General features: G+C 39.2%; 1 protein-coding gene across 2 annotated transcripts in view; it reads right to left on the bottom strand.

Annotated features, from left to right (window-relative positions):
- Positions 1–23447, bottom strand: part of CDH13 (cadherin 13) — a 442930-nt gene that overhangs the window by 186173 nt on the left and 233310 nt on the right. For both annotated transcript variants that reach the window (XM_038147938.1, XM_038147939.1), the window contains exon 6: positions 360–504. In XM_038147938.1, the coding sequence (XP_038003866.1) occupies positions 360–504 (145 nt within the window). The remainder of the gene's footprint in view (positions 1–359; positions 505–23447) is intronic.

Here is a 23447-nt window from a genome sequence, read left to right as displayed (position 1 = left end):
TCTCCTGTGTTTTGCTCATGTGGAATGTGTTTGGAGATTGTTTACCCACAGGTGAATGTTCCATTGGATTCTGTTGTGAGCTGTTTTCACTCTCTGGCCAATTGGGGCCAAGCTGTGTCAAAATTCTGGAAAGAGTCACGAGTTTTCATTATTAGCTTTTTAGCATTGTGTAAGTATCCTTTCTGTATTCTTTAGTGTAGTTTAGTATAGTATCATATCATATCATATCATATCATATCATATCATATCATATCATAAATTAACCTCTGAAAACATGGAATCAAGTTCATCATTCCTCCCTGCCACGGGGACCTCTGCAAATACAATAATTTACTGAGCTGGGAGTGGCTCAGACTCACCTGTGGCAGATCCCTCCATGACGTGCCCAACGTAGGGGCCCTCTTTGAACATGGGCCTGTTGTCGTTCTGGTCGATGACCGAGATGTCCAGGCGCACCGGGCCATCCATGGTCTTCCCGTTCATGTCCACCACCTCCACCTCCAGCTGTGTGAGCAGAAAAAGGAATGAAGTCATGAGTTCACTGTCACAGTGAGGAGAGATAAGAAAAAGAGTTCTGATGAGCGTTGGTGTGGCCAGACCCTGCCAAAGAAACCACTTGCAGCCCTTTCTTTTGGACCAGGCTCAGAGCGGATTTCTCCTCGAAGCAAAAGAAGAGATAGATGTACATTCAAAGTGAGATACCCCCTGGCAGCTTGAAGATGCCATATTGCCTGAAGACTTAATAGACCAGAGCTTAAAAAAAAAACCCAAAAAACAAGACCCCTTGCAAATTTGTTCCTACTCATGTGAAGATTTGGTCAGAATTTGTTTCTTTGCTTTTATCAAGCACACCTCCAGTGGACTAGTATAGAATTATCATGGTAGAATTTATATTATTATTGACATTATTAATGCTCACGCAAAACCCTTTTTGAAAACAAACAGAAAACAAAACCATGAAAACAAACAAAAAAATGCAGGAATGCTGTAGACATTTAGACATTTTTTCAATAGTGATGGCATGAAGTGTTTGCTAGGCCATTTTCAGATTTCTCTAGGTCTTCTAATGAGGTGTGGAAGAATGAAAGAACCTCTTCAGTCTCAATCAAGTGGGTATATTCACAAGCTGAAGATTTGTTTGGACTTTCTTTACTTCCAAAAACCGGAAAGAAAGATCCTCTTGTACATCAACCCCCCCAAACCACATGCAGTGCAAGGTCCCAATGAGTCACCAGGGCAAACCACACCAAAACTTTTTAAACAACAGAGAAATCAATTTAGATGGCAACTGTGTGCTATACCCGCAGTTCTCTCCCGTCACAAGAAATCAATAAAATTCAGCAATAAACATGTCTGAGACACCTCTATCATTCTCACCTGCCCTCCCCATCCCCAGACTCTAATGGAGTTAAGCCAGCCAGAAAATGAACCTGAGCTCAGATGTTAATATCACTCTCTCCCAGTTTTTCCCTGAGAAAATGGTGCCAGCAGGGGCTGGAAGTCTCTGAGTATTTTGTTTATACTGTTAATTTATTCTTCATTGCCGTCTTATACCTGTAAGTTATTTATAACTTAGTGATAAATCCTGCTGGGAAAGAAATAGGTCAGAATCCTAATTCCTTATTAAAATGGATGGCTTATTATCACCTTTCTCTGTTTTCTGTTATGCTTATAAATACCTTCCACTTTTTAAATTCTACGTGTTGGGTGTGAGTAGGAGTATTTGTTATGAGTGAGACACCTACTTACAGGCACTGTTTGTAAATAGTGTCACAGTCCATTTTAACATCTACTCACTGCTTAGCCTCACTTGTCTAGGAATTGTTCTTGCAAACCTTTCCCAAGACTTATTTTTTATTATATGGCTTAACAGCTTAAAGGCAGACAAATATTCTGGTTGGAATGATTCCAGTAGCTTTGGCACAGCTGAAGATTTCTGGGAGCACCTCCCCTTCAGCTTTTGGGTTTGTTCAACTCTGAGCTCCAAAGCCAATGCAGGAATCTTTGCCATGGGATGTGATGGAACTGGGAAAGGAAAAGAGATTCCATTCCTGAACTGTATTAAAGTCAGATACAGTTTTAGCTACAGCTGGAAACTGCTGAAAAAATAAATCATAAAATAATTTGGCTTGGAAAGGACCTTTAAAGTTCATCTATTTCCAGGCCCTGCCATGGGCAGGGAAACCTTTCACTGGAGCAGGCTCCTGCAAGTCCCATCCAACCTGGCCTTGAAGGTTTTCCAGGGATGGTACCTCATCTCTGGGCAAACCATGACAGTGTTTTACCACCGTTACTTTAATTACCCTCTCCCTGTATCTAGATCAAATCTCTTCTCTTTTTGTTCAAAACTCTTTCTCTTTGTCCTCTCAAACAAGCCCTGCTTAATGTTTATCCCCAACCTTCCTGCAATCCCCTGAAAGGGGCTCTAAGGTCTTCCTGGGGACTTCTCTTTACATGCAAACCACAAAGGATAATCAAGGCTTTAGGAGAAATTTTACTCCTCAGAGCACAAAATTCCATGATCAGATTTGGGACTGAACACTCCAACTCTCTGAGCTTGTCCTTACAGGAGAAGTGTTCCAGCCCTCTGCTCATTTTTGTGGCCTCCTCTGGACCCACATATCCACATCATCCCTGTACTGAAGGCTCCAGAGCTGGACACTTTATCACAGTAAAACTGACTCATCAAAACCATGTTAATTGCTTTGGGAAGTGAAAGAATAGCAATATTTCCCTGTGAAATTCCAGGAAATTAATTTTCAAATTCAAGATAATTTGCTCCTAATCTATCTCTCAGTATCAAGTGACTGTGCTGTTCATTGGAAAGAACAAAGACTTTGCTAAATTTAAAAAACTGCTTCAGCTGCTTTATCAGAATTGTAAGTCATTTAAAACAAAGGCTGATCTAACACTAGTTTTCAGGTTTTTTTCCTTAGATTAAGGAAAAGAATAGGAGATTCTTATTAATGACTGAAATAGATTTACTTTATCTTTGCCAAGTCCACTGCATCTGAGAGCAACTGTCCAAAAAATTTGGCATGACAGGTCTGTAGGAACAGTTACATGATATCTTCTTCATTTTATTAAGCTTATCGAGGACTTTATTTTATGAATCTTTGTACAATAATTTTCAAGCCTGTCCTAAGCACTGAGTTAACTCACCAGGTCCTTTTAAACCCATTCTACAACGTTTTCAAAACAAAAACCTGCAGCACTGAAGTTATGGCCATTATTCTTTATATGACCAGTTTGTGAAAGAAGCTGTCTGATATTTTATCTAGCTCCCCTATGAAAAAAACTAACAAAAACACCCCAAATTAAAACAAAGCCAAAAAATCCATAAAATCTGCTCACAAAATAACAGCAGAAGTATATTGTTATTTCCAAAAACCCAACACATGCAAGTGAGAAAGGCATTCAAGTAAAAGACAATATTGGCACGTTGAACAGGCTGTAAATAAAACCAGGTGGAAAATGAGATTGTCCCAACTAACAGAACTGTGAGATTTCAATGCAGGAGGCAAGAAAGCCATATCTGCTTTTAATGTAAAACTTGACTCATGTAGGAAAGATACTGAATTAATTCTTTTCACAGAATCACAGAATAATGAGTTTGGAAGAGGCCTCTAAGATCATCGAGTCCAACCTATGCCCTAACACCTCAACTAGACCACAGCACCAAGTGCCATGTCCAGTCTTTTTTTAAACACATCCAGAGATGACGATTCTACCACCTCTCTGGGAAGACAATTCCAGTATTTTATTATTCTTTTGGTGAAAAATTTTTTCCTTATATCCAATCTGTACTGACGTAGCTTGAGACTGCGTCCTCGTGTTCTGTCACTTGCTGCCCGGTGGAAGAGACCGACCCCCACCTGTCCACAGCCTCCCTTCAGGAAGCTGTAGAGAGCAATAAGGTCACCTCTCAGCCTCCTCTTCTCAAGGCTAAACAACCCCAGCTCCTTCAAATGTTCCTCACAGGGCTTGTGTTCCAAGCGCCTCACTAGCCTTGTTGCCCGCCTCTGGACACGCTCAAGCATCTCAACATCCTTCCTAAATTGAGGGGCCTAAATTGTCTTGATGACAAGAAATTGTAATGGCACATTCAGAAAGGGTTTAGGTTCCTAGCTGACGATAACAGTGCAGCTCCAAGGACATGTGCAAAGCATAAAGACAGATTTGAACAAATTGAAAGAAAAAAACAACAACCTGCAGAGTTCTGCAGCTGTTTATTTTGTGAAAAACTGATGCTTTCCCACTTAAAAGTTATGGAATTATGTTCACGGGGGTGGAAACTAGATGGTCCTTTCCAACCCAAACCTTGACTTGATGATGATGATGATGAAGTCATGCTCATCATAATCTACCCTGTGATTTTCAGCAGCTCTTGAGGCTAAATCCCAATTTCATTTTTGACACAAGTATACATGCAAACCACAAAGGATAATCAAGGCTTTAGGAGAAACTTTACACTTCACAGCACAAAATGCCATGATCAGATGCAAAGCAGACTTTGGCTGGTGCCCCAACATAGCTCAGAAACACTGATCAAATTAGGCACAGTAGTGGAACAGGGAAAAGCATAAACCCCCAAACTGCAGGCAGGAATAGATTTATCCTATCTGGCAAACTCCTACTGAACCCTCTCCCTTCTGAAAATTGATTATTTCTAGGCTTCCCATCCAATTTCCCTCAGCATATGCAAAGCAAAGATCTTTCATCACCCCAAATATAATGATCTCATCAGAAGTTAAGCTTATTCAAAGTTGCTCATTTTAGGCTTTCTGCTTTATTTTAAACAGTCTTGAATCCTTTCTACTCTGCAGTCAGCAATAACATTTACATGAAAAGATAACCAGTCTCGTTCTTACCATTACTTCAAGTAATTTCAAAGGTTTCTCTTCACAGAAGGGTTGTTTTCATTCATTTATTGCTTTTGGTGAAATAGTTCTGGAGAGCCACCTTCCTTCTCTGCATATAAATGTCTATTTTCACTTCGCAGCCAGCCAGCCAATGGCCCACATAAAATTACATCATAAATTTGGAGATTTTTGTAAGTAAATCTGGAATATCTTTTAGTGCTTAATTATCTTCAAAGCCTAAGACAGGTTATTTAGTCATTACCTGCCATCTAATTTTAATTTCCAATTTGTTGCCCACAGGAATGTTTCTCGTGGAAGTTTTTCATTTGTTTCAACAGATGGTTTTTCTACTTGTTCCTCATCCCCAGCTTCACAGGAGCACTGCGCCATCCAAAATACTGCAACACCACCACCTGCCCCACCTCAGTTATTCTAATCACTGCTGGATTTATTTATTGATCAGATTAACTATTGACAATACTTATTAGATTTATTTATCATCAGCTTTTAAGTGTGGATTGACAGTAAGGAAAGGCAGTGGACTTATGGATCTTTAATTCAGGAAATTTCCTGGTAAGAAAAGAAAATTTGGCCACCTCTAGGCCATAAAATGTAGTAAAGAAATTCTCTTTATAGTGCAAGGTTGTAGTAAAAATTTCATGCAATTATCTACCAAACACAACTCAGAGAAGACAATAATTCAGACAAAGAGAAACTAATTACAAGTAAATTTTCCTGATGTAAGAGTATGAATAAAACATGAGCTAATAGTTATATTGCTCCATAAGGGATGGAGGGAGAGGATGCAAAACAAAAATACTCAGTTTTTCAGAGCAGAACATAATTCTATGGACCACCACAGCATAGCTGTACAGATGATGGCACAAACCAGCACCATTACCTGCAATTAGAGAATTTCACCTGGCTCAGAGTTAAAGCCAAGGTGGAAAGGGATTAATTAGCCATGCAAGTGCTCCAGGAGTCTCTTCCACAGGCTTTATCTTGCTACTGTATCCATCTCAAAAATTACTTGTTACACAGTTCCTATTTTCTTAGCACAACTATCTCTTAATTATGTGCACTAATTAAACAAAATATTTTTAAAAGCCCAAAACTTCTATCTCTCCAAAGTGACAAGGAATGAATTCTTCAGCAAGAGCCACTTCATCTTCTCTGACCACTTCAGCTGCAAAGGTTGGTAGATGCGTAAATAGAAATTTTAAGAAAGATAGAGGAATTTAATATTATAAACAGTAAAATATCTGCTTTTATCTCTGGTTTTTAAGGCAGTGGGCTTAATATTTTAATAATTAGTCACATCAGTGGACTCAAAGGTCAGGGTCTACATCATATTTTAATTTGTGAAACATAACGCAGCAAGTTCTGCCAAGTTTAAGCACTTTTTTTACTAAAAAGAACCTTTTGCCTTTCCAAAGCTCAAGTTGCATCTGAACCTGTCACCAAGGGGGTTTACCTGTATGTGACTGTCAAATCAACATTCCCACGTTATTTCAGCTGTTTTTTCTTTAAACAAAACAGCCCAAGTCAAAAAGCTCTTAGAGCCTTAATTAAATTTAATTAAATAACAGCTTCCTGCACGTTTTCCACATGATTTTTTTTGTGCAGTAAATCTCTCTATTGTTCACCCTTTCCTTGAAGGACGAAGCACAAGAACATTTCCTTGGCCATTTTTCAATCAGCACAGGCCAGTTCCAAAAGCTCCTTGTACCTGCAGTCCTGTTGCCTTGAGATAAGATCAGAAATTCTTTTTCCACTGGAAAACCTGGCACTGGCAATCCAGGAGACTCACAATATTCCTAGAAAATGCCATCACTGGAATGTGCTCCTTGCTGAAAAATGAAGCTACAATGCCATACATTTAATATTTTTTGGTTTTAATGTATTAAATTGCTCCATAGCTGGAAACCAAGTAATTATGAATTCATTATCTAATTGAATGTATACACTGTGCCACCATTAGTGTCACAGGAAATGCATTTTCTTCCCCAGCTCTGTCTCTGAATCACAACATTGTTTAAAAAAGTGTTGTTTTCTGTACAGCTTAAAGCCTGGAAATTTTTCTCTGTTCTAAGTATAAAATGGCCCCTTTTCCATGAAAAAAATCACTGAGGAGGAACATAAAACCCCCAAAATTGTAGAGAATGATGGCATAAACTGCAGAAAAAATACATTAATTACATACTCATAAAAATCTTATACCAAAATGAACTCTGCCTTTTCTTCACACTAAACCTAATTCCAAAAATTATTCTGATAATATTTGATATTTTGATAATATTTGATATTTTGTCTCATTAAAATATAAAATAAACAGTTTGGGATTTTATAGCAGATTTTTGTATGTCAACTGAAAAAATAAACCCACAAAACAGATACCTTAATCTCATAGTTTTTACCACCTATTCCAGAGCTTGGTTTTAAGTTATAAGAACAAAGGGGGTCAGCCAGCAGTAATTGGTATTTTCAGGGGGTTTTTAGGTCAGTTTGGAGAAGACAAGATTTACTTGTGAGTTCTTGTGACTATTATTTTTAGATTTCTTGTTTTTAACATTTAAATATTTGTAATAAACAATTCTTTGCAAAGATTCCTTTTGATATTCACAGAACATTTCATGTTTTATATAATATCAGACGCTAGTAACCAGCAGCTTTCCAAAGCTTCTGTCCATCTTTTGCCCCAGAAGTTTCCCTGTGAACTCCAGTCCCTCTGAGAAATGTCACTTTCTAGGACACAAACAGTCAGGCTGCATGAGAGAAATCTGGTTTTAATGGTGAGTCATGCAAAAAGTCACAGGGAACAAAGGACCTGGGAGCAGAGAAGGGAGGATTCTGACATTATCCCAAAATTCTCTCCTCTGTGGGCAGCAGATGGGATGGCAGGAGCTGCTCCAGGTTCTGCCACCCTCACAGAGCAAATGGGTGCATTTACAAACCTTCCAAACCCCACAAAAACCCCATTTTAGGATGGGCATAAAGCAGATGTGATGTGCTCAAACTGTAACCATCCCAATTAATTATGATGGGACCAACAGCTCCAGAGTGTTTCAAAAGAGAATCAGTCACATAAATAAGATAAGCAAAGGGTGGGAGACAGAGATGAAATGACTTCACCAAAGCCAAAGACCAGACAAAATTTAAATCAAGCTTGAATCTGGGTTTTTGATCTCTGCACACAAGACTGATAGAGATATTCCATCTCTTGCTGAGCAAGTAATGTAAAATTAGATTTACAAAGATTATTAAGCTACCAACATGTGCACAGTATGATTTTTCAAAGTGCCTTATGAGACTGGATAATATATCCTATTAAAATCAAAACACCTTTGAAAGATCTTTGAAAACCCAGTTGTCCTCTCAGCATATAATTTCTCCCCCCCATTACACACTATTCTACATCCGTAAAGACACAAAAGCACGAGTGAAAATAATTTTATGCATCCTTACAACAGAAAGCCTCAAAGAATCTCTCATATGGCTACAAAAATCGAATTAAAATAACTTCTGAAGCATTCATCTTGTTAAGTATTATCTAGGAGTTGAAATGAGAATGCCCACTCCAAAAATAACCTCGGTGAACAAACGAGAAGAACATCCCTCAAATCATGTGGAGCAGCACAGCTCTTCAAGCAGCCACGTGGACTTCACACAGACCAAAAAGTACTAAGGATGATCATGTAAAATACTAATTAAAATCTTCCCATATCACAAGAGAGCACATGTTGATCCCCTCAAAAAGGGAGAGGGGGTGGGGGAGACAGAGGAGGTATCAGGATTCACCAAAGTAATCAATTCTAATCACCGCAAAAATATTCAAGAAATCAAAAAGAGACAAAGTAGGGATGAAATAAAGGATTAGGATCTGAGCTGGGCCAGAATTTTTATACTCAATGCTGCACCACAAAAGCAATGAAGACACAAAAGAAAAGCTAGAAAAATAGCTTTGCACTTTTAAATAGCTCCTGGCATTATTTGACTGCTCACCATTCTGGCTGCTCAAAAATAACTCCAAAAGTGGAGGAAGTGGCAAGAGTTTAACAGATTTCAACTCGTGGAAGGATGCAAGAAGCAACAGGGTCAGAGAGAGCCTGCAGTTAATCAGACCAAGAACTAAAATGCAAGATCTCAAATGCATCAGTGACAAGGAAATGACTTCTTTAGGCATAAGAAATAAAGGTCAGTGCAAATGCCAGGGATATATCACACATACATAGATTTGGCTTTGTTATTATTGCTTAAAATATCTGCTCCTGCAAACGAGCAGGAAAAGGTCTTTGAAGTCAAGGATCACTCAGGCTGATACCAGGCTGGAACAGAGGTAACAGGTCAGGTGTCCCTGTGTTTCAGTAACAAAACAAGCAGTTACAAAAGCACTTGTACAGAAGATTTTACAGCAGGAGGGCCTGCAGGTCACTGCTGCCTTGCAGCCTGAGTTTCAAGCCCTGTCAGCATTCCTGGGGTGACATCCTAGAGCCTATCCTCTCCACCCTGTCAGTGCTCCAGGGGACAGCTGCAGCCAGGACTCCTTCAAAGCCCATCCAAGAGCAAAACAAGAGTGCTTGGGATCCAAGTGCCAATGAAGAAAACACTTTAGAGACAAGTGATTTCCTAGTGGGGTTGCTGAAAAATTTGCTTTTCCTGTAAATAAAATTGCTCTGCTATTCATAATTTGAAATGATATCACCATATTTCATACACTGCATCTGTCACAGCCTTGTAAGGTGCAATTCTATAGCATTCCCAAACTTCACCCTTTGGAAGGTTGGTCTCCAGAAGGCAGGAAAAGACAGCCAGATGAGATTTATTTGTCTCTGCTCACAGGGTTGAGATGACCACGCTGCAAATCCTAAGGGCCATGTCTTACAAAACCCATTAAAATTTCAGAGCTACAAAGCTCCCATCACCGAAGGAGGCTGTGCAGGATTGGATTGTGGCACAAGGCATCTGCCATGCCCCTTCTCCAGCAGATAGGATGGGGTGATAATCTGTTTAGTGGTCTGTTTGTGTATCTGCACAGTCCCTTTCTCATGTACGTATTTAATTTCATTTATTTATTATTTATTTTTATTCTTGTGGCATTCACATTCTCTGGAAAAATCCCTTCGCCCAGGCTTTTTCTCCTGGGAAGCTGAGAAGCCCCAGAGAAAAGGGAAACAATTCTTATCTCATTTGCTTCTCCTGTGTTGTGCTCATGTGGAATGTGTTTGGAGATTGTTTACCCACAGGTGAATGTTTCACTGGATTCTGCTGTGAGTTGTTTTCACTCTTTGGCCAATCAGGCCAAGCTGTGTCAGGACTCTGGAAAGAGTCACGAGTTTTCATTATTAGTTTTTTAGCATTCAGTAAGTATCCTTTCTGTATTCTAGTATTCTTTAATATAATACAGTATAATAAAGTAATAAATGAGCCTTCTGAGAACTTGGAGTCAGATGCATTGAGTCATTCCTGCCTTTGTCAGGGCATCCCTGCAAGAACAATAATTCTGCTGCTAAATCTCCTTCTAACTCCTTCCCCAAGCCGTGGCAGCCTCTCCTTTACTCAGGGCACCCACTTTACCAACAGGAGTCTGCCTGTTTGACCACGTTCCTGCCACGGAACAGCCCTCTCCTTCCTCCTCGCATCCCTGTCTAGTAACCATTTGGCACCTTGCGGCCTGTTTGCTGAGCCAAAGCTGGCACATTTCAATGCTGATGATAAAAGGTGTGGGAAGCATCATCACAACTCCCTCCCTGCTGTGGGTTTGGTTACACTCCTCAGTAAAAGTGAGTTTATCGATCTCCCTCAGTAGCATCAGAGCTTGGAAGCTGTTTTATTAAGAATTTTGACACGTGTGGGGGCAAATATATCAAATACAGCCCTGAAGTATTCCGAGCTTGGCTTTCCTTGCCCTGCTGCACTCCATGCCCTCAGCAGCTGTGATGATGTGCAAGCACTGGGGGTAACAAAACTCTCTTTATCCTGCCCTGCCATCCCAAACTAAAGGACTTTTTGCTGATTTTGTCTACAGTCAGCTTTATTGAATTTCACATTATGCTCAGTTGTTTGGGTTTTTTCCAAAAGGGTGTTTGTGGCTGATATTTTTATAACTGAGACAGCTGATCTTCCTGGTAAGAGCAGCTAGACAGATCAGCACATCCCAGATCACACACAATGAGCAGTTTCTCTGTTTCATTCCAGCAGTGTCATGGTTTTTTCCTATTAAATCTATATTTCATTCACAGAAAAAAAAAAGAAATTATCTGAACAGTTTCCACATTATTATAGCAGAAAAGTAGTTTGCAGACATGGATGTAGTGGAAAGATATTCCCAGGGCAGCCTGATCCAAAATAAAATGTCATTTCAAATTACCTCTTCTCTCTCTCTTAACCGAGTCTTTGTCACTGTTAACATGTTGGACCATCTCTCTACATTAATTGTGAATAAAGGAAGATTTAGTCAATGAGTCTCAAATTAGGAGAATTAACACAGTAAAAGTCTTTTCTGAGTAGTCAAATAGCTCTAATGTAATTCCTGAAGGATCAGCAAGCATCTGCTGTGTAGTGACACATCGAAAGACAGAATTTATTTCATGTTCTTTTATTTTCCTTGCTTACATTTCACCCAGGAACTTTCTGAAATGCTTCACTGGTCTTCAGCTCTCATGACAAAATTACCTATTAAAACTATTAATCTTAAGGTGTAATTTGCAGTTCTAGCATGCCTCACTGGATTTATTTATTTATTTTAAATATCTCAGTCAACCATAATTTACTTCATTTAACATGTTAGGAAGGCACTTCCTCAGTAAATTTTATGCTCCACCACCGCTTTCCCTTAATTCTGAGCTCTTACAAGATGTTTTACAACACACAGCAACAATCCCTGTGCTGCACTTTCATCAAACCAGATCTCAAACCAAATCCTCAGACTTCTGCCTTACTGATTTGTCACTAACTTTCAGGACTTTATCCGTGCCACAATTCCACACCCGTTTTGTTTCTGGAGAGAAAGATTTCTCTTTTTCTGTCCTCCATGCTTTTCCTAAACTCCAAATTATGACAACTTTATCTGAGCAATTTTCAGAATTCCAAGACTCACAATGTCATCTTTTGTCCTTTTTTACCCTTTTCAAGCCCTTTTTAATATCCACAAATACTTACAGACATGATTTTCAGTCCAAAAATGCAATCAAAGCTTTTTTTTTTACAATGATTACGTTGTAGATGTCTATTTTTTTTTTCACTGATTGCATCAAGCTGCATCAGTTGTATCAACTGAAAATAAAAATCCTATGTGGAATGTTGTATTTGGCAAAGGGAGAACTGGAAAGTCAGTTATTCCAGCAAAATGTAAAACCTGGATATAGTCAGTCAAAAAATTAATTAAATGCTCTAAGCACCAAAAATTGCAAGTGAAAAAAACCTTTTTGAATTACAGCAATCAGCAAGACCCTTTTTCATGCAGCCACAAACCAAATGATGATCAAAGGAGAAAATTTGAAATTTCAGGACTCATCCCAGCAAGTGTTGCATGAACATTTCCTTCTCCTGTTGCAAAACTGTAACTCAAAAAGCCAAGAAAGGGATTTTGGGATCCACAAAGATATTCACCAACAGAGTACCAGAGGTCAATTAAAGGCAAAAGAGAAATAAAAGTATGCACAAAGTAAAAGGAATTAAATAAAGGCAACTAATTTCAAACATAGAGGATTGCCATGGTAAGACTGGAGAATTAAACAGACAAATAAATATGCAAAGGAGAAGAAATCTTGCAGTGTTTTGAGCTGTTAAAATCTACTGGGGTGCAGCAATTTGTTAAAATTTGAAATGTCCTAGAAGAGGAAGTCCTTGAAGAGACTTTTGAGGGTGATGCTCCAAAGCAACACAGGGATTTCTTCCACAAACCAGACTACTCAACTTTCATGTATTTATTCCCAAAGTGACACTGAAGTCACAAGGTAATGGAAAGTCATCCTGTGTTATTTTACGCCATCACACTCCTCTTGAGGAGTGCACTCCCCCATGGCAATGAAGGGACTTTACATCCCAGCACAGACCTTTTCTAAAAATAATAGGTGTGTGTTAAAACCTGAACTTTTTTATAGCAATAGGGAGCTATTTTAGCAGTGCAGCATGATTTGCTTGAAATGTATTAATAATTAAGTTTGAAGTGTCATTATTTCTGCCAGTGTAATTGCAACAGTCCCTTTGAGTACTGACAGTATCTTATTTAGGCACTTTAGACAGTGTCTAAAAAAAGGAAAACAAGATTTATTCACCAAATTCTGCTCTGTGACTAGGTGTAGTCCTGTCTCTATTCCGTTGTTCCTGTCATCTTCTTGTTTTTAATTTGACAGACACAGCAAACATCATGATTGGATTTTACTGTTCAATAAAACAATTAATGGCAAATTGCACGAGAGTTCCTCACTCAGTTCTGCTACATCACCAAAAAAGGTTCTCCTTTGGCCTGGCAAGGTGACTTCTCATCAATATATTGCTGGTTCAAACATAAGATGACTTCTTTAATTTGGAATAACCTATTTATAAATCTGTCACTATTAAGTAACTTGCTGGGTCAATGCAGAACACAAAGAGAAACTCAGTCCAATTGATCCCAAGGGTTTGATTTTGGAGCTGAAATCAGTAGCAATCCATCAACCCCATGGAGCCTCTCAAAAAGAGCCTATTCTGGTTTTAATTGAGGCGTTTTGTAAAACTGAAGGTTTGCTATTATCCCACCAAGTAAATCCCCTGGCATGGAAATAACAAAAGGCTCCTAAACCCATGTTTGGAAAGGACATGAGAGATTCCATGATTCTGTAAGGAAAGCAAAACCAACTGCAAAAAGAAACCAGCTTAAAATGATTAGGTCTGCTTAGGAAGGCAGAAATATCTCAAAATCTTTTCTCATACCTAAAGAAGGTCAAGAAGAATTATTTTAAAACTTCTGTGTTTGTTTCATTTTAGGCCAAAGAAGGAAACTGGAACAAGAGGAAACGCAGTAAAACCTCGAGTGGGCTGATCACTTTTCTGGAGGGTAAATGTTTTATTCACATGGTTGTGTGTCCCCTCCTTGCCCAGCCAAGCTGCTGGCTCCCAGGAGTGTTCAATAGATGGCACTCTGTGTTCTGCAAGCAGCTCTCACACCATCCCTTACTCGGCTGCCCTGATTTTACTACAGACACCACTTAGAAAGAATTGTTTTTTATCAGGAGATAAATGAGCTTCATGCTGAACAATTCAGAGAAATTGGAAGTTTTTAACCACAGAAAAATACACTTGTAAGAAATGTATTTGAAGTTATCAGACCTTCATCTCTCACTAAGAGGTCAAAAATAAGCATGAATATGGATAGCTTCTTCAGCAAGGAACCAAAAATTGAATAACAGGAACATCTTCCTGCAGAAAAATAAAAGACATTCAGAGAAGGATTCAGTGAGTATTCCGCAAAATGTTAGGAAAAAAACCTTTTAAAAATGCATGATACTAAACATAACATTCATAGCTCATCAAATCCTGCCATGTTCTGGAATATGATAGCACCAAACTATGTCACTTAACTGGGTTTGACAGCAGGTAAATTATATCATGTAAGAGTTTAACTAAAATGAGGTTGTTCACTAAAAAAAACTTGACCTATACAGGATTTTCAATGTTATAAAAATGTTCTATTACTAATGAAACAACAGACAAGAAAAGTGACATTAAGTTTATTTTTGTGCTTCATTTTCTGTTTTACCCAGCAGAAGATCATAGAGAGCAGAACTGAATAAATATATGGAAACATCTTTTTTTAAAACCCTTTTTTCTGAACAGGTTCCTTTTCAGAACCACATTTACCTTTTAGAATTACCCATCAAAGGCTGCAGTTGAGCACATTTCAGCCTTTAGCTTTTGAGCCCAGCCCGGAGTGGCTGTGCTGACTGATCCCTTCAGTCACATGGCATTGCTGGCACTCTCTGACCTGACTTACAAACATTTCTAGGACTGGAGTATGGAATTCCCAGCTCAAAGCTTCGTGGCAGCACATGCTGGTGTGCTTCTCCTATCCAATAGCATGACTGCTATTTTAATTCTATAAATATCCAAATTTCCTAAACCCATACCTTTAGATGCACAAACAGCCGCTTCTGCCATCACAGCAAACCTGGGGTTTGCTGCACAAAAAAATTTTGACTTGCTGCTTTTTCAAGGTTCACATCATACAGCCAATTTCTGCTTTTTCGTGGTATTTAATATTTCTATAAAATATTTATTCATTAATAGATGTAGCTGGATGATTTAACAGACAGAACCCAGTAGCCTAGAGACAGGCTCACATTAAAACCTGCAGTGCAAAATCGTATTTGCAGTTGCCAATAGCTGTGAACACCCAAATTTAACCCACAAGTGGTTTATTTTATTGATGGAAGTGTCCTCAATCTTCAGGGTTTCCTGGAAGAATACAAACTGGTTTTCTGTGATCTTGCTTTTATACCTGTTGCAGTTTTAAAACTTGATCACAGGAAATAAGATTAGGGATTAACATGAGGCTTGGTCATGCAGATTTGGAGCTGGGTATTTTTAAAGTCTATTCCCTAGAGAGAAACTTGGAATCAAGGTTCTTTTTTTACCATCACACAACAAATATGGTTTAATTCTTATCATAATGAAACCTTAATTTGTATAAGTTAACCTCTAAAGATCCAGAAAATTGCATCAAAAATGAAAAAAAAAAAAACCAGGTAAATTCTGTAATTACCAAGGTAATAAACTATAAAATAGCCTAAGAAATATTCCTCTAATGATCATTCAACTTCATATCCTTTATTCTTTGCCTGCCAAGAAACTTCACTTTTCTGTTACCAAGGGAGGTTTCTGTGCATTCGTGTTCCCTCAAGTAAATTTTGCTCCCAATTTGTATTTTATTAATGGCAACATTTCTCAGACTTATTTCTTGTTCCTTCCACCAACAACCACCAAAGCTCATTTACCTTATGCAGAATGCAATTAGTAGGTATCGTATTTATTTGACAGATTTCTCATTTTCTCAATTCTGTGTGATTTGACAGGGACTATTACAGATCTGTAACTAGTCTTTCAGAATGACTTTCACAAGGTTAGTTCACTTATTAATTGACCCTTGGTAATGGTAATTTAAGAAGCATATTAATCTCATCTGTCAGTTCCCACACACACTAGATGTATAAAATAATTTGACTTTTGCAAGGAGCCTTGCAACAGAAATGAAGTGTCTAAATTTTTAATTAATATACATTTTCTTTCAACGAATGAGATTGGACTGGAAGGAGACTCTTTTTCAGTGGTTTTCTTTATTCTCCTTTAGAACTCCTGTTTTTTCTTATTGTGAAGATAAACACAATTTCACCAGTCAATAGAGCCTATGATCTAAATCATCTTCTACAAAGGACATCTGGTATTTTTAACAGATTTCTGAAACTTAAAAATGTGCAAACAAAGCATTTGGAACTTCAACAGCAATGTCTTATTACATACACAGATTAAAGGTTTCTGGAATTAAGGAGATTTAATACACGAAGAACATTAAACAAAAGATTACTACTCAGAAATTGAAAAACTTCAACCAGTAGCAGATGCTTGAAGTTGCTGTAATCTTATCAAATCTGGTTTTCTGATGCCTGTAGCTTGAGCAGAGCCTGCAGTTTATGTCTAAGAAAGAAGCACTCAACATTCTTAATCCTAAGTGAGGGCCTTATGTAACTTCTCCCTTTTCATTCCTTTCATTAATTAAATTATGGGGATAGCTAACAGCAAGGGAACTGTGTAAAGAACCCCTTGTGCCCTTAGTGTGTGACCTGCACTTCATGGAGCCCTGGGGAAATGCAGCTCCTCCCCTAAAAGCTCCCGAGGGCACAAGGTTCCCCTGATGAACCTGCAGAGCTCTCCCTAAGGGCAGCACAGGTCTGAGCTGGAACAGAAACCCTGTGGAATCCACAGAAATCCTCTGTGTGGAATACAGGGTAAAAGCTGAGGTGGTCCTTCATCCCTGCTCTACCACTTTTGTGCCCACAGGATGAGGAGACCTCCTGGAAGGTCCCTGCACAGAGAGCAGACCCTGACTGGGAGCTCTGGGGGCTGTATTGGGAAAGCTGCTCAGGCCAACACTTCTGCATTACCCCACAAGCTGTGGCAGCCCCAGTTATCCTTGCCTCGTGCTGGCAGTGGATTTCTGCTGGTAATGCTCTGCAGCAGCACAAAATCCTGCCAGTCTGAGAGGATGGAAAGCCCTTGCCAGCAGCAGGGACCTTCCAGCCCTGCAAGATTAACCATGCAGAACAGAGGGACACCCAGGGTTAGCAATGGGTTGGTCCACACCAGGCTCACAGGGAAAAGGAAGGGGAATTTGGGGATGGCAGAGGCTGGGCACCTGCCCTGGGTGACTGCATTCAGCCCCCAGGAGCCAGGTGGGGCAACAAATACCATGGGAATCCAGCTCCCAGGGCTGTGTTTTCTGCCATGGAAGGCTCCTGTGGATCAGGAATGGGAAGTCAGGGCTACACTCTTCCCTCATGTACCATATTACTGTTCCCCCAGTAAAGACCACTCTGTTATTTGGAGTAACCTGGTTCCAAAGAGGAGTAACATATCCAGGACCAAAATGTTGCCAACCATATTGGCCAAACTCCCTTGCTTAAACTCCCACAAGTCCCAGATGCACTCAGGTCTGGCCAATAGTTCATTAAGAAGTCACTTTTCACGAAATGAAGCAAATATTATAGAAGATATAAGCAATAACACTCTGATCTCTTGTTCACTGAAGCTTATCCCACTGCAATATTTAAAGTACTAACAACTTTGATCATTAAAAGCTAGAGGCAGCAAGACCAAAACCACAGCTTTGACTTTACAAAATTTCACAGGCACATGAATATCCATTTCCTCACAGCCAGCGTGACAGATTTTCTTGGCAAGTATTTCAGATACTTTAAAAAAAACAACATACCCATCCTATTTATTGGCTGTATCCTCATAATGTCACCACCACTGTTAGTCTACAGTGTAAACAGGTATTCAAGCAATTCTTTAAAAAAACAAATTACTCACTCTACAGAATATAGTGTCTCTTTCAGAATCATTAGTGTCAATCATGTGAGTACAAGTTTTAAGTGCTGATAAAATTCAAGCTACTTAAACAATTGGTCATGATATGGAACCATTTCACCACTTCCTACGGCCCGTGAGTAAACCCAGAGTTAAAAACTCAGCTCTATAACTCCATATTTAATTTTAACAGTACAGGAAAAAAAAAACCCAACAGCAAAAAACAATGCCTATTTCTTCACTCGGTTTCCTAATTTCTACCCTTCAAAGCTTAGAAAATGATGATTTCTTATGAAGATCAGAGATGGTAGAGCACATACCTCAAGAAAGGATATGGGCCCTTGTATGTAGCTGTTAGGAGGCAGGGAAATCACACCAGACTGCCAAACTGGTAACAAAATTAACTTTTGATTCCTAGAATTCAGCGGGATCATGCATTGATTTCTGCCAGCTGAACATTTGCATTTCATTGGAGGGGCTGAATTTAAAATTATTCTGGAGACTTGCAAGTGTCAAAGAACTTTGTAGAGACAGAAGGAGCGTTTTGCTGTGCAGGCTCCTCCCAGTTTGGAACTAGGCAGCAAAGGCCAGAGGTGGTCTGGGACATGTTTTATGCTTCATCACCCTCCTTCCAGGACTGGCAAACCACACTGCAATCAGAAACAATCCTATTGCTGAAAGAGCTATTGACAACGGAGAATCCCAACTGTTACACTCTGCTTCCAACAGCAAGTGCAGAAGCTCATCATATTGTCAAATAAAATAAATCCTGAAAGCTTTCTTTTATACCCTCTCAGTCCCTAACTTCCATCCAGTACCTTCACCTGAGTTACTGTAGATCAATCTAGCAAAAAAATGAAAAATGGGGAAGCGGAAAGAAAGGAGGACTCAGACATTCAGTGAAATAATTTTCATGCATTGCAAGGTTTCTGACTAACAAACCCTCATATTTTACTGCTTATTCATTTTTATACTCTGGTTTGCCTTATTTTCTGATGATCACTTGTCTTGTATATTTGACAGGAAACCTATATGCCCAAACAACTTTCTTGACTTCCTATTAGGGAGAGCAACACAAATATTCACAGACACACATAAAAGGAACATAAACAGCAATACATTAAGTGTTTACTTTCTGCTTTGGATAAAGTATAACCCTTTTAATACCAGAAAAAAAAAATCTCTCTCTGGAAAACAGGCTGCTTTTGAAACTCAGAGGAGATGACTGCCCTGTTTAATACTTTTGAAAGGCTGAATTACTGCACAGATGGTCATCACCTTAGCAGCTCTTGCATAATTGTAGAAAAACTTCACACACAGTTTTGCAGACCTAAGGGAATTTTAATGCATTTTATGGAACCCTTCAATAATATGAAAGGAATCCATGCTTGCCAGCTAGTATGCATCTTTAATAAGAGAACAAACAACTCTTCCCAGTGGTGTGATCTGTGGATTCGAGCAGCAGGAGCGCAGAGAGGTGGATGGGCCAACAGGAGATCCCCAGAGCCAGTGAGGAAGAGCAGACACCTGCACTCAGCTCTTGCTCCCCTCTGATGATGAGCTTGAGGAGGAGAGGTGAGCTCCTGAGCATGGCTGGCAGGTTGCTTCCATTCCAATGAGATCAGATCATCACCTCCAACCTATTGCACCATCTGAACCAAAACACCCGCAGAGGAGACGACGGCAGAATTCATTTCTAAAGCTCCCTCCCAATCGAAATTAAGAGCTAAAGAAGAGGGACCTCAGGTGGTTTTCAATCCACTGCCCCACCTGCTCAGCCACTCTGCAGCCCCTGCCCCTCAGAGTTTCACGCTACTCCTCACCAGCTGCACCTCCAGAATCTGCTCAGCCTGGGAGGTGCCTGTTGCTGACCTTGCTTCCTCTGAGCCTGTGGTGTGAAACGTTTGCATCCTGTCTGAGCAGCAGCTTTGCAGGAAACCTCACACATAAAGCTGTTTGTCCTTCATGAAGATGAAACCCGAATTGAAAATAGGCCCTTATGTAGAGAGGGCTTAATTTATGCCTCCCTGTGCAAGCTGGAATGAAAGCAGCCCACAGAAGAATCTAAACACTGAGCTTTATCTCTGGGCAAGTCGAAATTCAAGCTTTTAGCGTTCATTTTGCCTTCCTGTTTTTCAAACTCTCCAGCAGAAAAGGATAATAATGGAACAATTTTTCATATAAAATGTGCATTATGAATAGCCATTAGCTGACAAAAAAGAAAAAAAAAAGGAGAGGAAAAGCAGGTAACACACCATGTAAATCTTTGATGAGAATGGAAGATGTAAAAGTCAGCGCCTAATATACTGAGATTAAATGGAATTCTCAATTATGCTGGTGGAAAATGAAGTGGGTATAAATTTGATTTGTCTGCAGCTGCAATCCTGTAGGTTGCTTGGTAATGGACACTGAGAAATAAGTTTAAAATCAGGGAAATCTCTTCCACAGGTTGCAGGGTAAGACTGTGTCAAGATAGCGATGTAATGAGGAGTTTAAGAGCACTTTACTATTGGCATAGGAATGCCATGCATATGTGCAGAGATTAAAAATGAATAGGACAGAGGGAGGAACAGGCAGGGAGAAGGGACAAATCTGTAAAACCCAGCCACAAGTTTCTAATGAGCCAAACCAATTTTGCAAACTAAGCTTTGAAATGTAAATTGCCCTCGTTCCTTCAGTAAACTGTCAGCATGGAATTTAAAAATGTGAAAGACATCATTTTTAAAGACTGCTGACTAAAACCTCTGCTCCCTATTTTCACATTATTTCACCTTATTGCTCTTATAATTTCTATTATGGTAATAGTGGGAATAAATCAGGATCCTTACTGAGATGAGGCGCATGTAAAATAAACTACGTGGTTAGAGACAGGCCCTGCTCCAATATGCTCAAAATCTGAATTTAAAAAATACTCTTGTGACTACAAAAAAGACATAAAAGTGTTTTTATTTCAAATTAGGATGCAATCTCTGGGCCTAACTTTGGAGTAACCTCTTAGAATCTACCTATGCTGCACTGCCTGGACACCGTGCCATGAGCTAAGCTGGGAAGAGTGAATGATAAAGTTTTGATTCTGTCAATTAAGACCTGTGAAAAACTCATGGATAGGTTTTTAGATTTTGATAGACCCTCACTTAGGTGTCTCTTCATCCCTGCAGGAAGGTCTGAAGGCAATAAGGTAAACAGTCTTAGAGGTGATCAGTTGCTGAGACAGAACTTGGAGCTCACATCACTTCACCACAGCTTCAGAGAGTCAAAGCTAGCACAACATTCAAAATCTCACGATCACCTAGGAAAAGCCTGTGGGATTCACTGACTTGACATCAAGGAAGCATAACAATAATTAAAGGATGGGAAGATAGCAACACAAGAAGGCCTCACTCAGATCCTTCCCTAAATTATGATCATTCTGGTGGTGTTCTCGTTCCTTCTGTACTCTCTCTTCCCTTTGGCAGAGAGGTGTTGAAACAGCAAAACACAAAGTGACGTTGTTCTCCAGTTCATTAATAAAAATGGCATGGTTCCATTCAGGTTCCATTTGAAGAAATAAGCCAACAATTTTCACCATATTCTGGCCACTGTGTCCAGTGAAAGTTTCTGAGTCTGCTCTTGTCACTTCTGCTCTTTTTTTTCCTCTGAGAATCTTGATGAATTTTAGACCTATTGATGGGATTTTGCAAATTCAGAGAATTTGTTAAAGGTGATAATAGTAGCTAAAATGCCAGTGTTGTAAGTCTTTCCAAAACTAAGAGAAATTAATAGCTGAGACAGCAAGCTGCCAATTCTGAAAGCAGGGAGGAATCTGGCTTGGGCTGCAGGACAGCCTGGATTTTACCTTGTGGGTGCCATCTGAAAATGCTCTGTTTGCCATATTTTGCTTGTACCATATGGAATGTAAATATAAAATCTTCCCTCCTACTCCAGAGCACTCAGCCTTGACTGCAGCCACACCTCACATCTTCTCACAAACAGATGGCAAGGCTCTCAATATTTCATGGCACTGCCCCTCGCAGCTACAGGCTTTGCACAAATAAACAAAACACACGTTAGACAGCACTTTGCATCTTGCAGCGAAATACATCAGGGGAGCATTTAGCACAAGTTTAGTGCACGGAACAGAAGAAGAGAAAATTAGGATTTTTATTAAAAAAAAAGACATTCCCTGTCTCCATTAATTCTGTGAGTTTTCAGTAAAGAATGCCTTTGGTGAATACACTTTTTGTATTATAAATGTATCACTGAATGGTAATTACTGCTGTATAATGTGTAATGCACTACTTGTTAACATTTAGTAGTTGACCCTTTGATTTTTAGTGCTCTCTCTTCACTGGAGTTATTTAATTACAAATGGATCCTGTTATCTTGTATTAACCACCATATCAAGTATTATTGTCCAATTAATGAAGAGCTATTATTTACAAAATATTAATAGATAGCATTGAAAATGAACTAGTTGATTATTCAAAGCATATATTCATGCTCAGCAAACTCAGCTCAAGCAACACTGAAGGTCTATCCAAACAATCACAAGTACCTGGACAGTAAAAGAGTAAATCACTGCCTGATTCTGGTAACTTCTCCCTTTTGGCTGACTTGAAAGACATTAAATAATTTTCTGGTCAAAAATTATGTTCTGTATTTTAAAGATTTTGACATGAATTGTGGAAATGAAACTCAAAATGAACAGCCACACTGATATCTCTTAATATTACCCATCTATGGGTTCATCTCTCAGCTAAGAGTCACATGTTTGGACTATAATCTAAAGATCATAAAAGCCAAGAAAAGTCCTTTTTACTCCTTTTGTATTCTTTTTCTCAACTGTTTGCTAACCTAAACTCCATGAAGACATGGGGATATGCCTAGGGGTGTGTTTTACTTGCATGGTTTTGCCACAGCAGCAAGCAGTAACTGGAACCAGGCAGGGTTCTCAAGGCACAGATTTGAGATTGTTGTCTCCTGATCCCATGGCATTTTGGGCACACAAAAGTCAATTGATCTAAACAGACAATTCACATAATTTCACTTATCCTTCTGTTCTTAAAAAAAAAAAAAAAAAAAACCAACTGTGGAAGGACACTTTCTATTACTTATATTTCATTTCCTAAAGCCCTTTACATATACTTGGTATACATTTATATGAAATGAACACCACTGATGATTCAAACAGTAAGGAACCCCACAAAAATAAACAAACAAACAAACAAACCAGTGAAATTTGGATCCAGGATGGAAATTTCTGCACGGGGAAAGCCACAAGACTGGGTTAGTTTATCTTTTTCAGTGCTTTTTCCCCCTCCAACACTGTTTTTCCTTTATTAGCCACAGAGCAAAAGCAGGAGTCTATGAAAAACCCCTTGTCAGAAAGTGCTCAACTTTCTTTAAATTTCTTTAGTATCAGCAGCACTCAAAGCTATTGTTCCAACCTGACACATAAGCACATTTTCCTTTCAGAGTGAAAGAAAGTAGGTCTCTCTACAACAAGCTGTGAGTAATTACTTCTCAAGGTTCTATTCATAAAAC

This window comes from Motacilla alba, chromosome 11 (genome assembly GCF_015832195.1).
Source record: "Motacilla alba alba isolate MOTALB_02 chromosome 11, Motacilla_alba_V1.0_pri, whole genome shotgun sequence".
Taxonomy (NCBI): Eukaryota; Metazoa; Chordata; class Aves; order Passeriformes; family Motacillidae; genus Motacilla; species Motacilla alba.
Note: the sequence above shows the minus strand (reverse complement) of the source record. Positions and strands in the feature narration are given on the sequence as shown.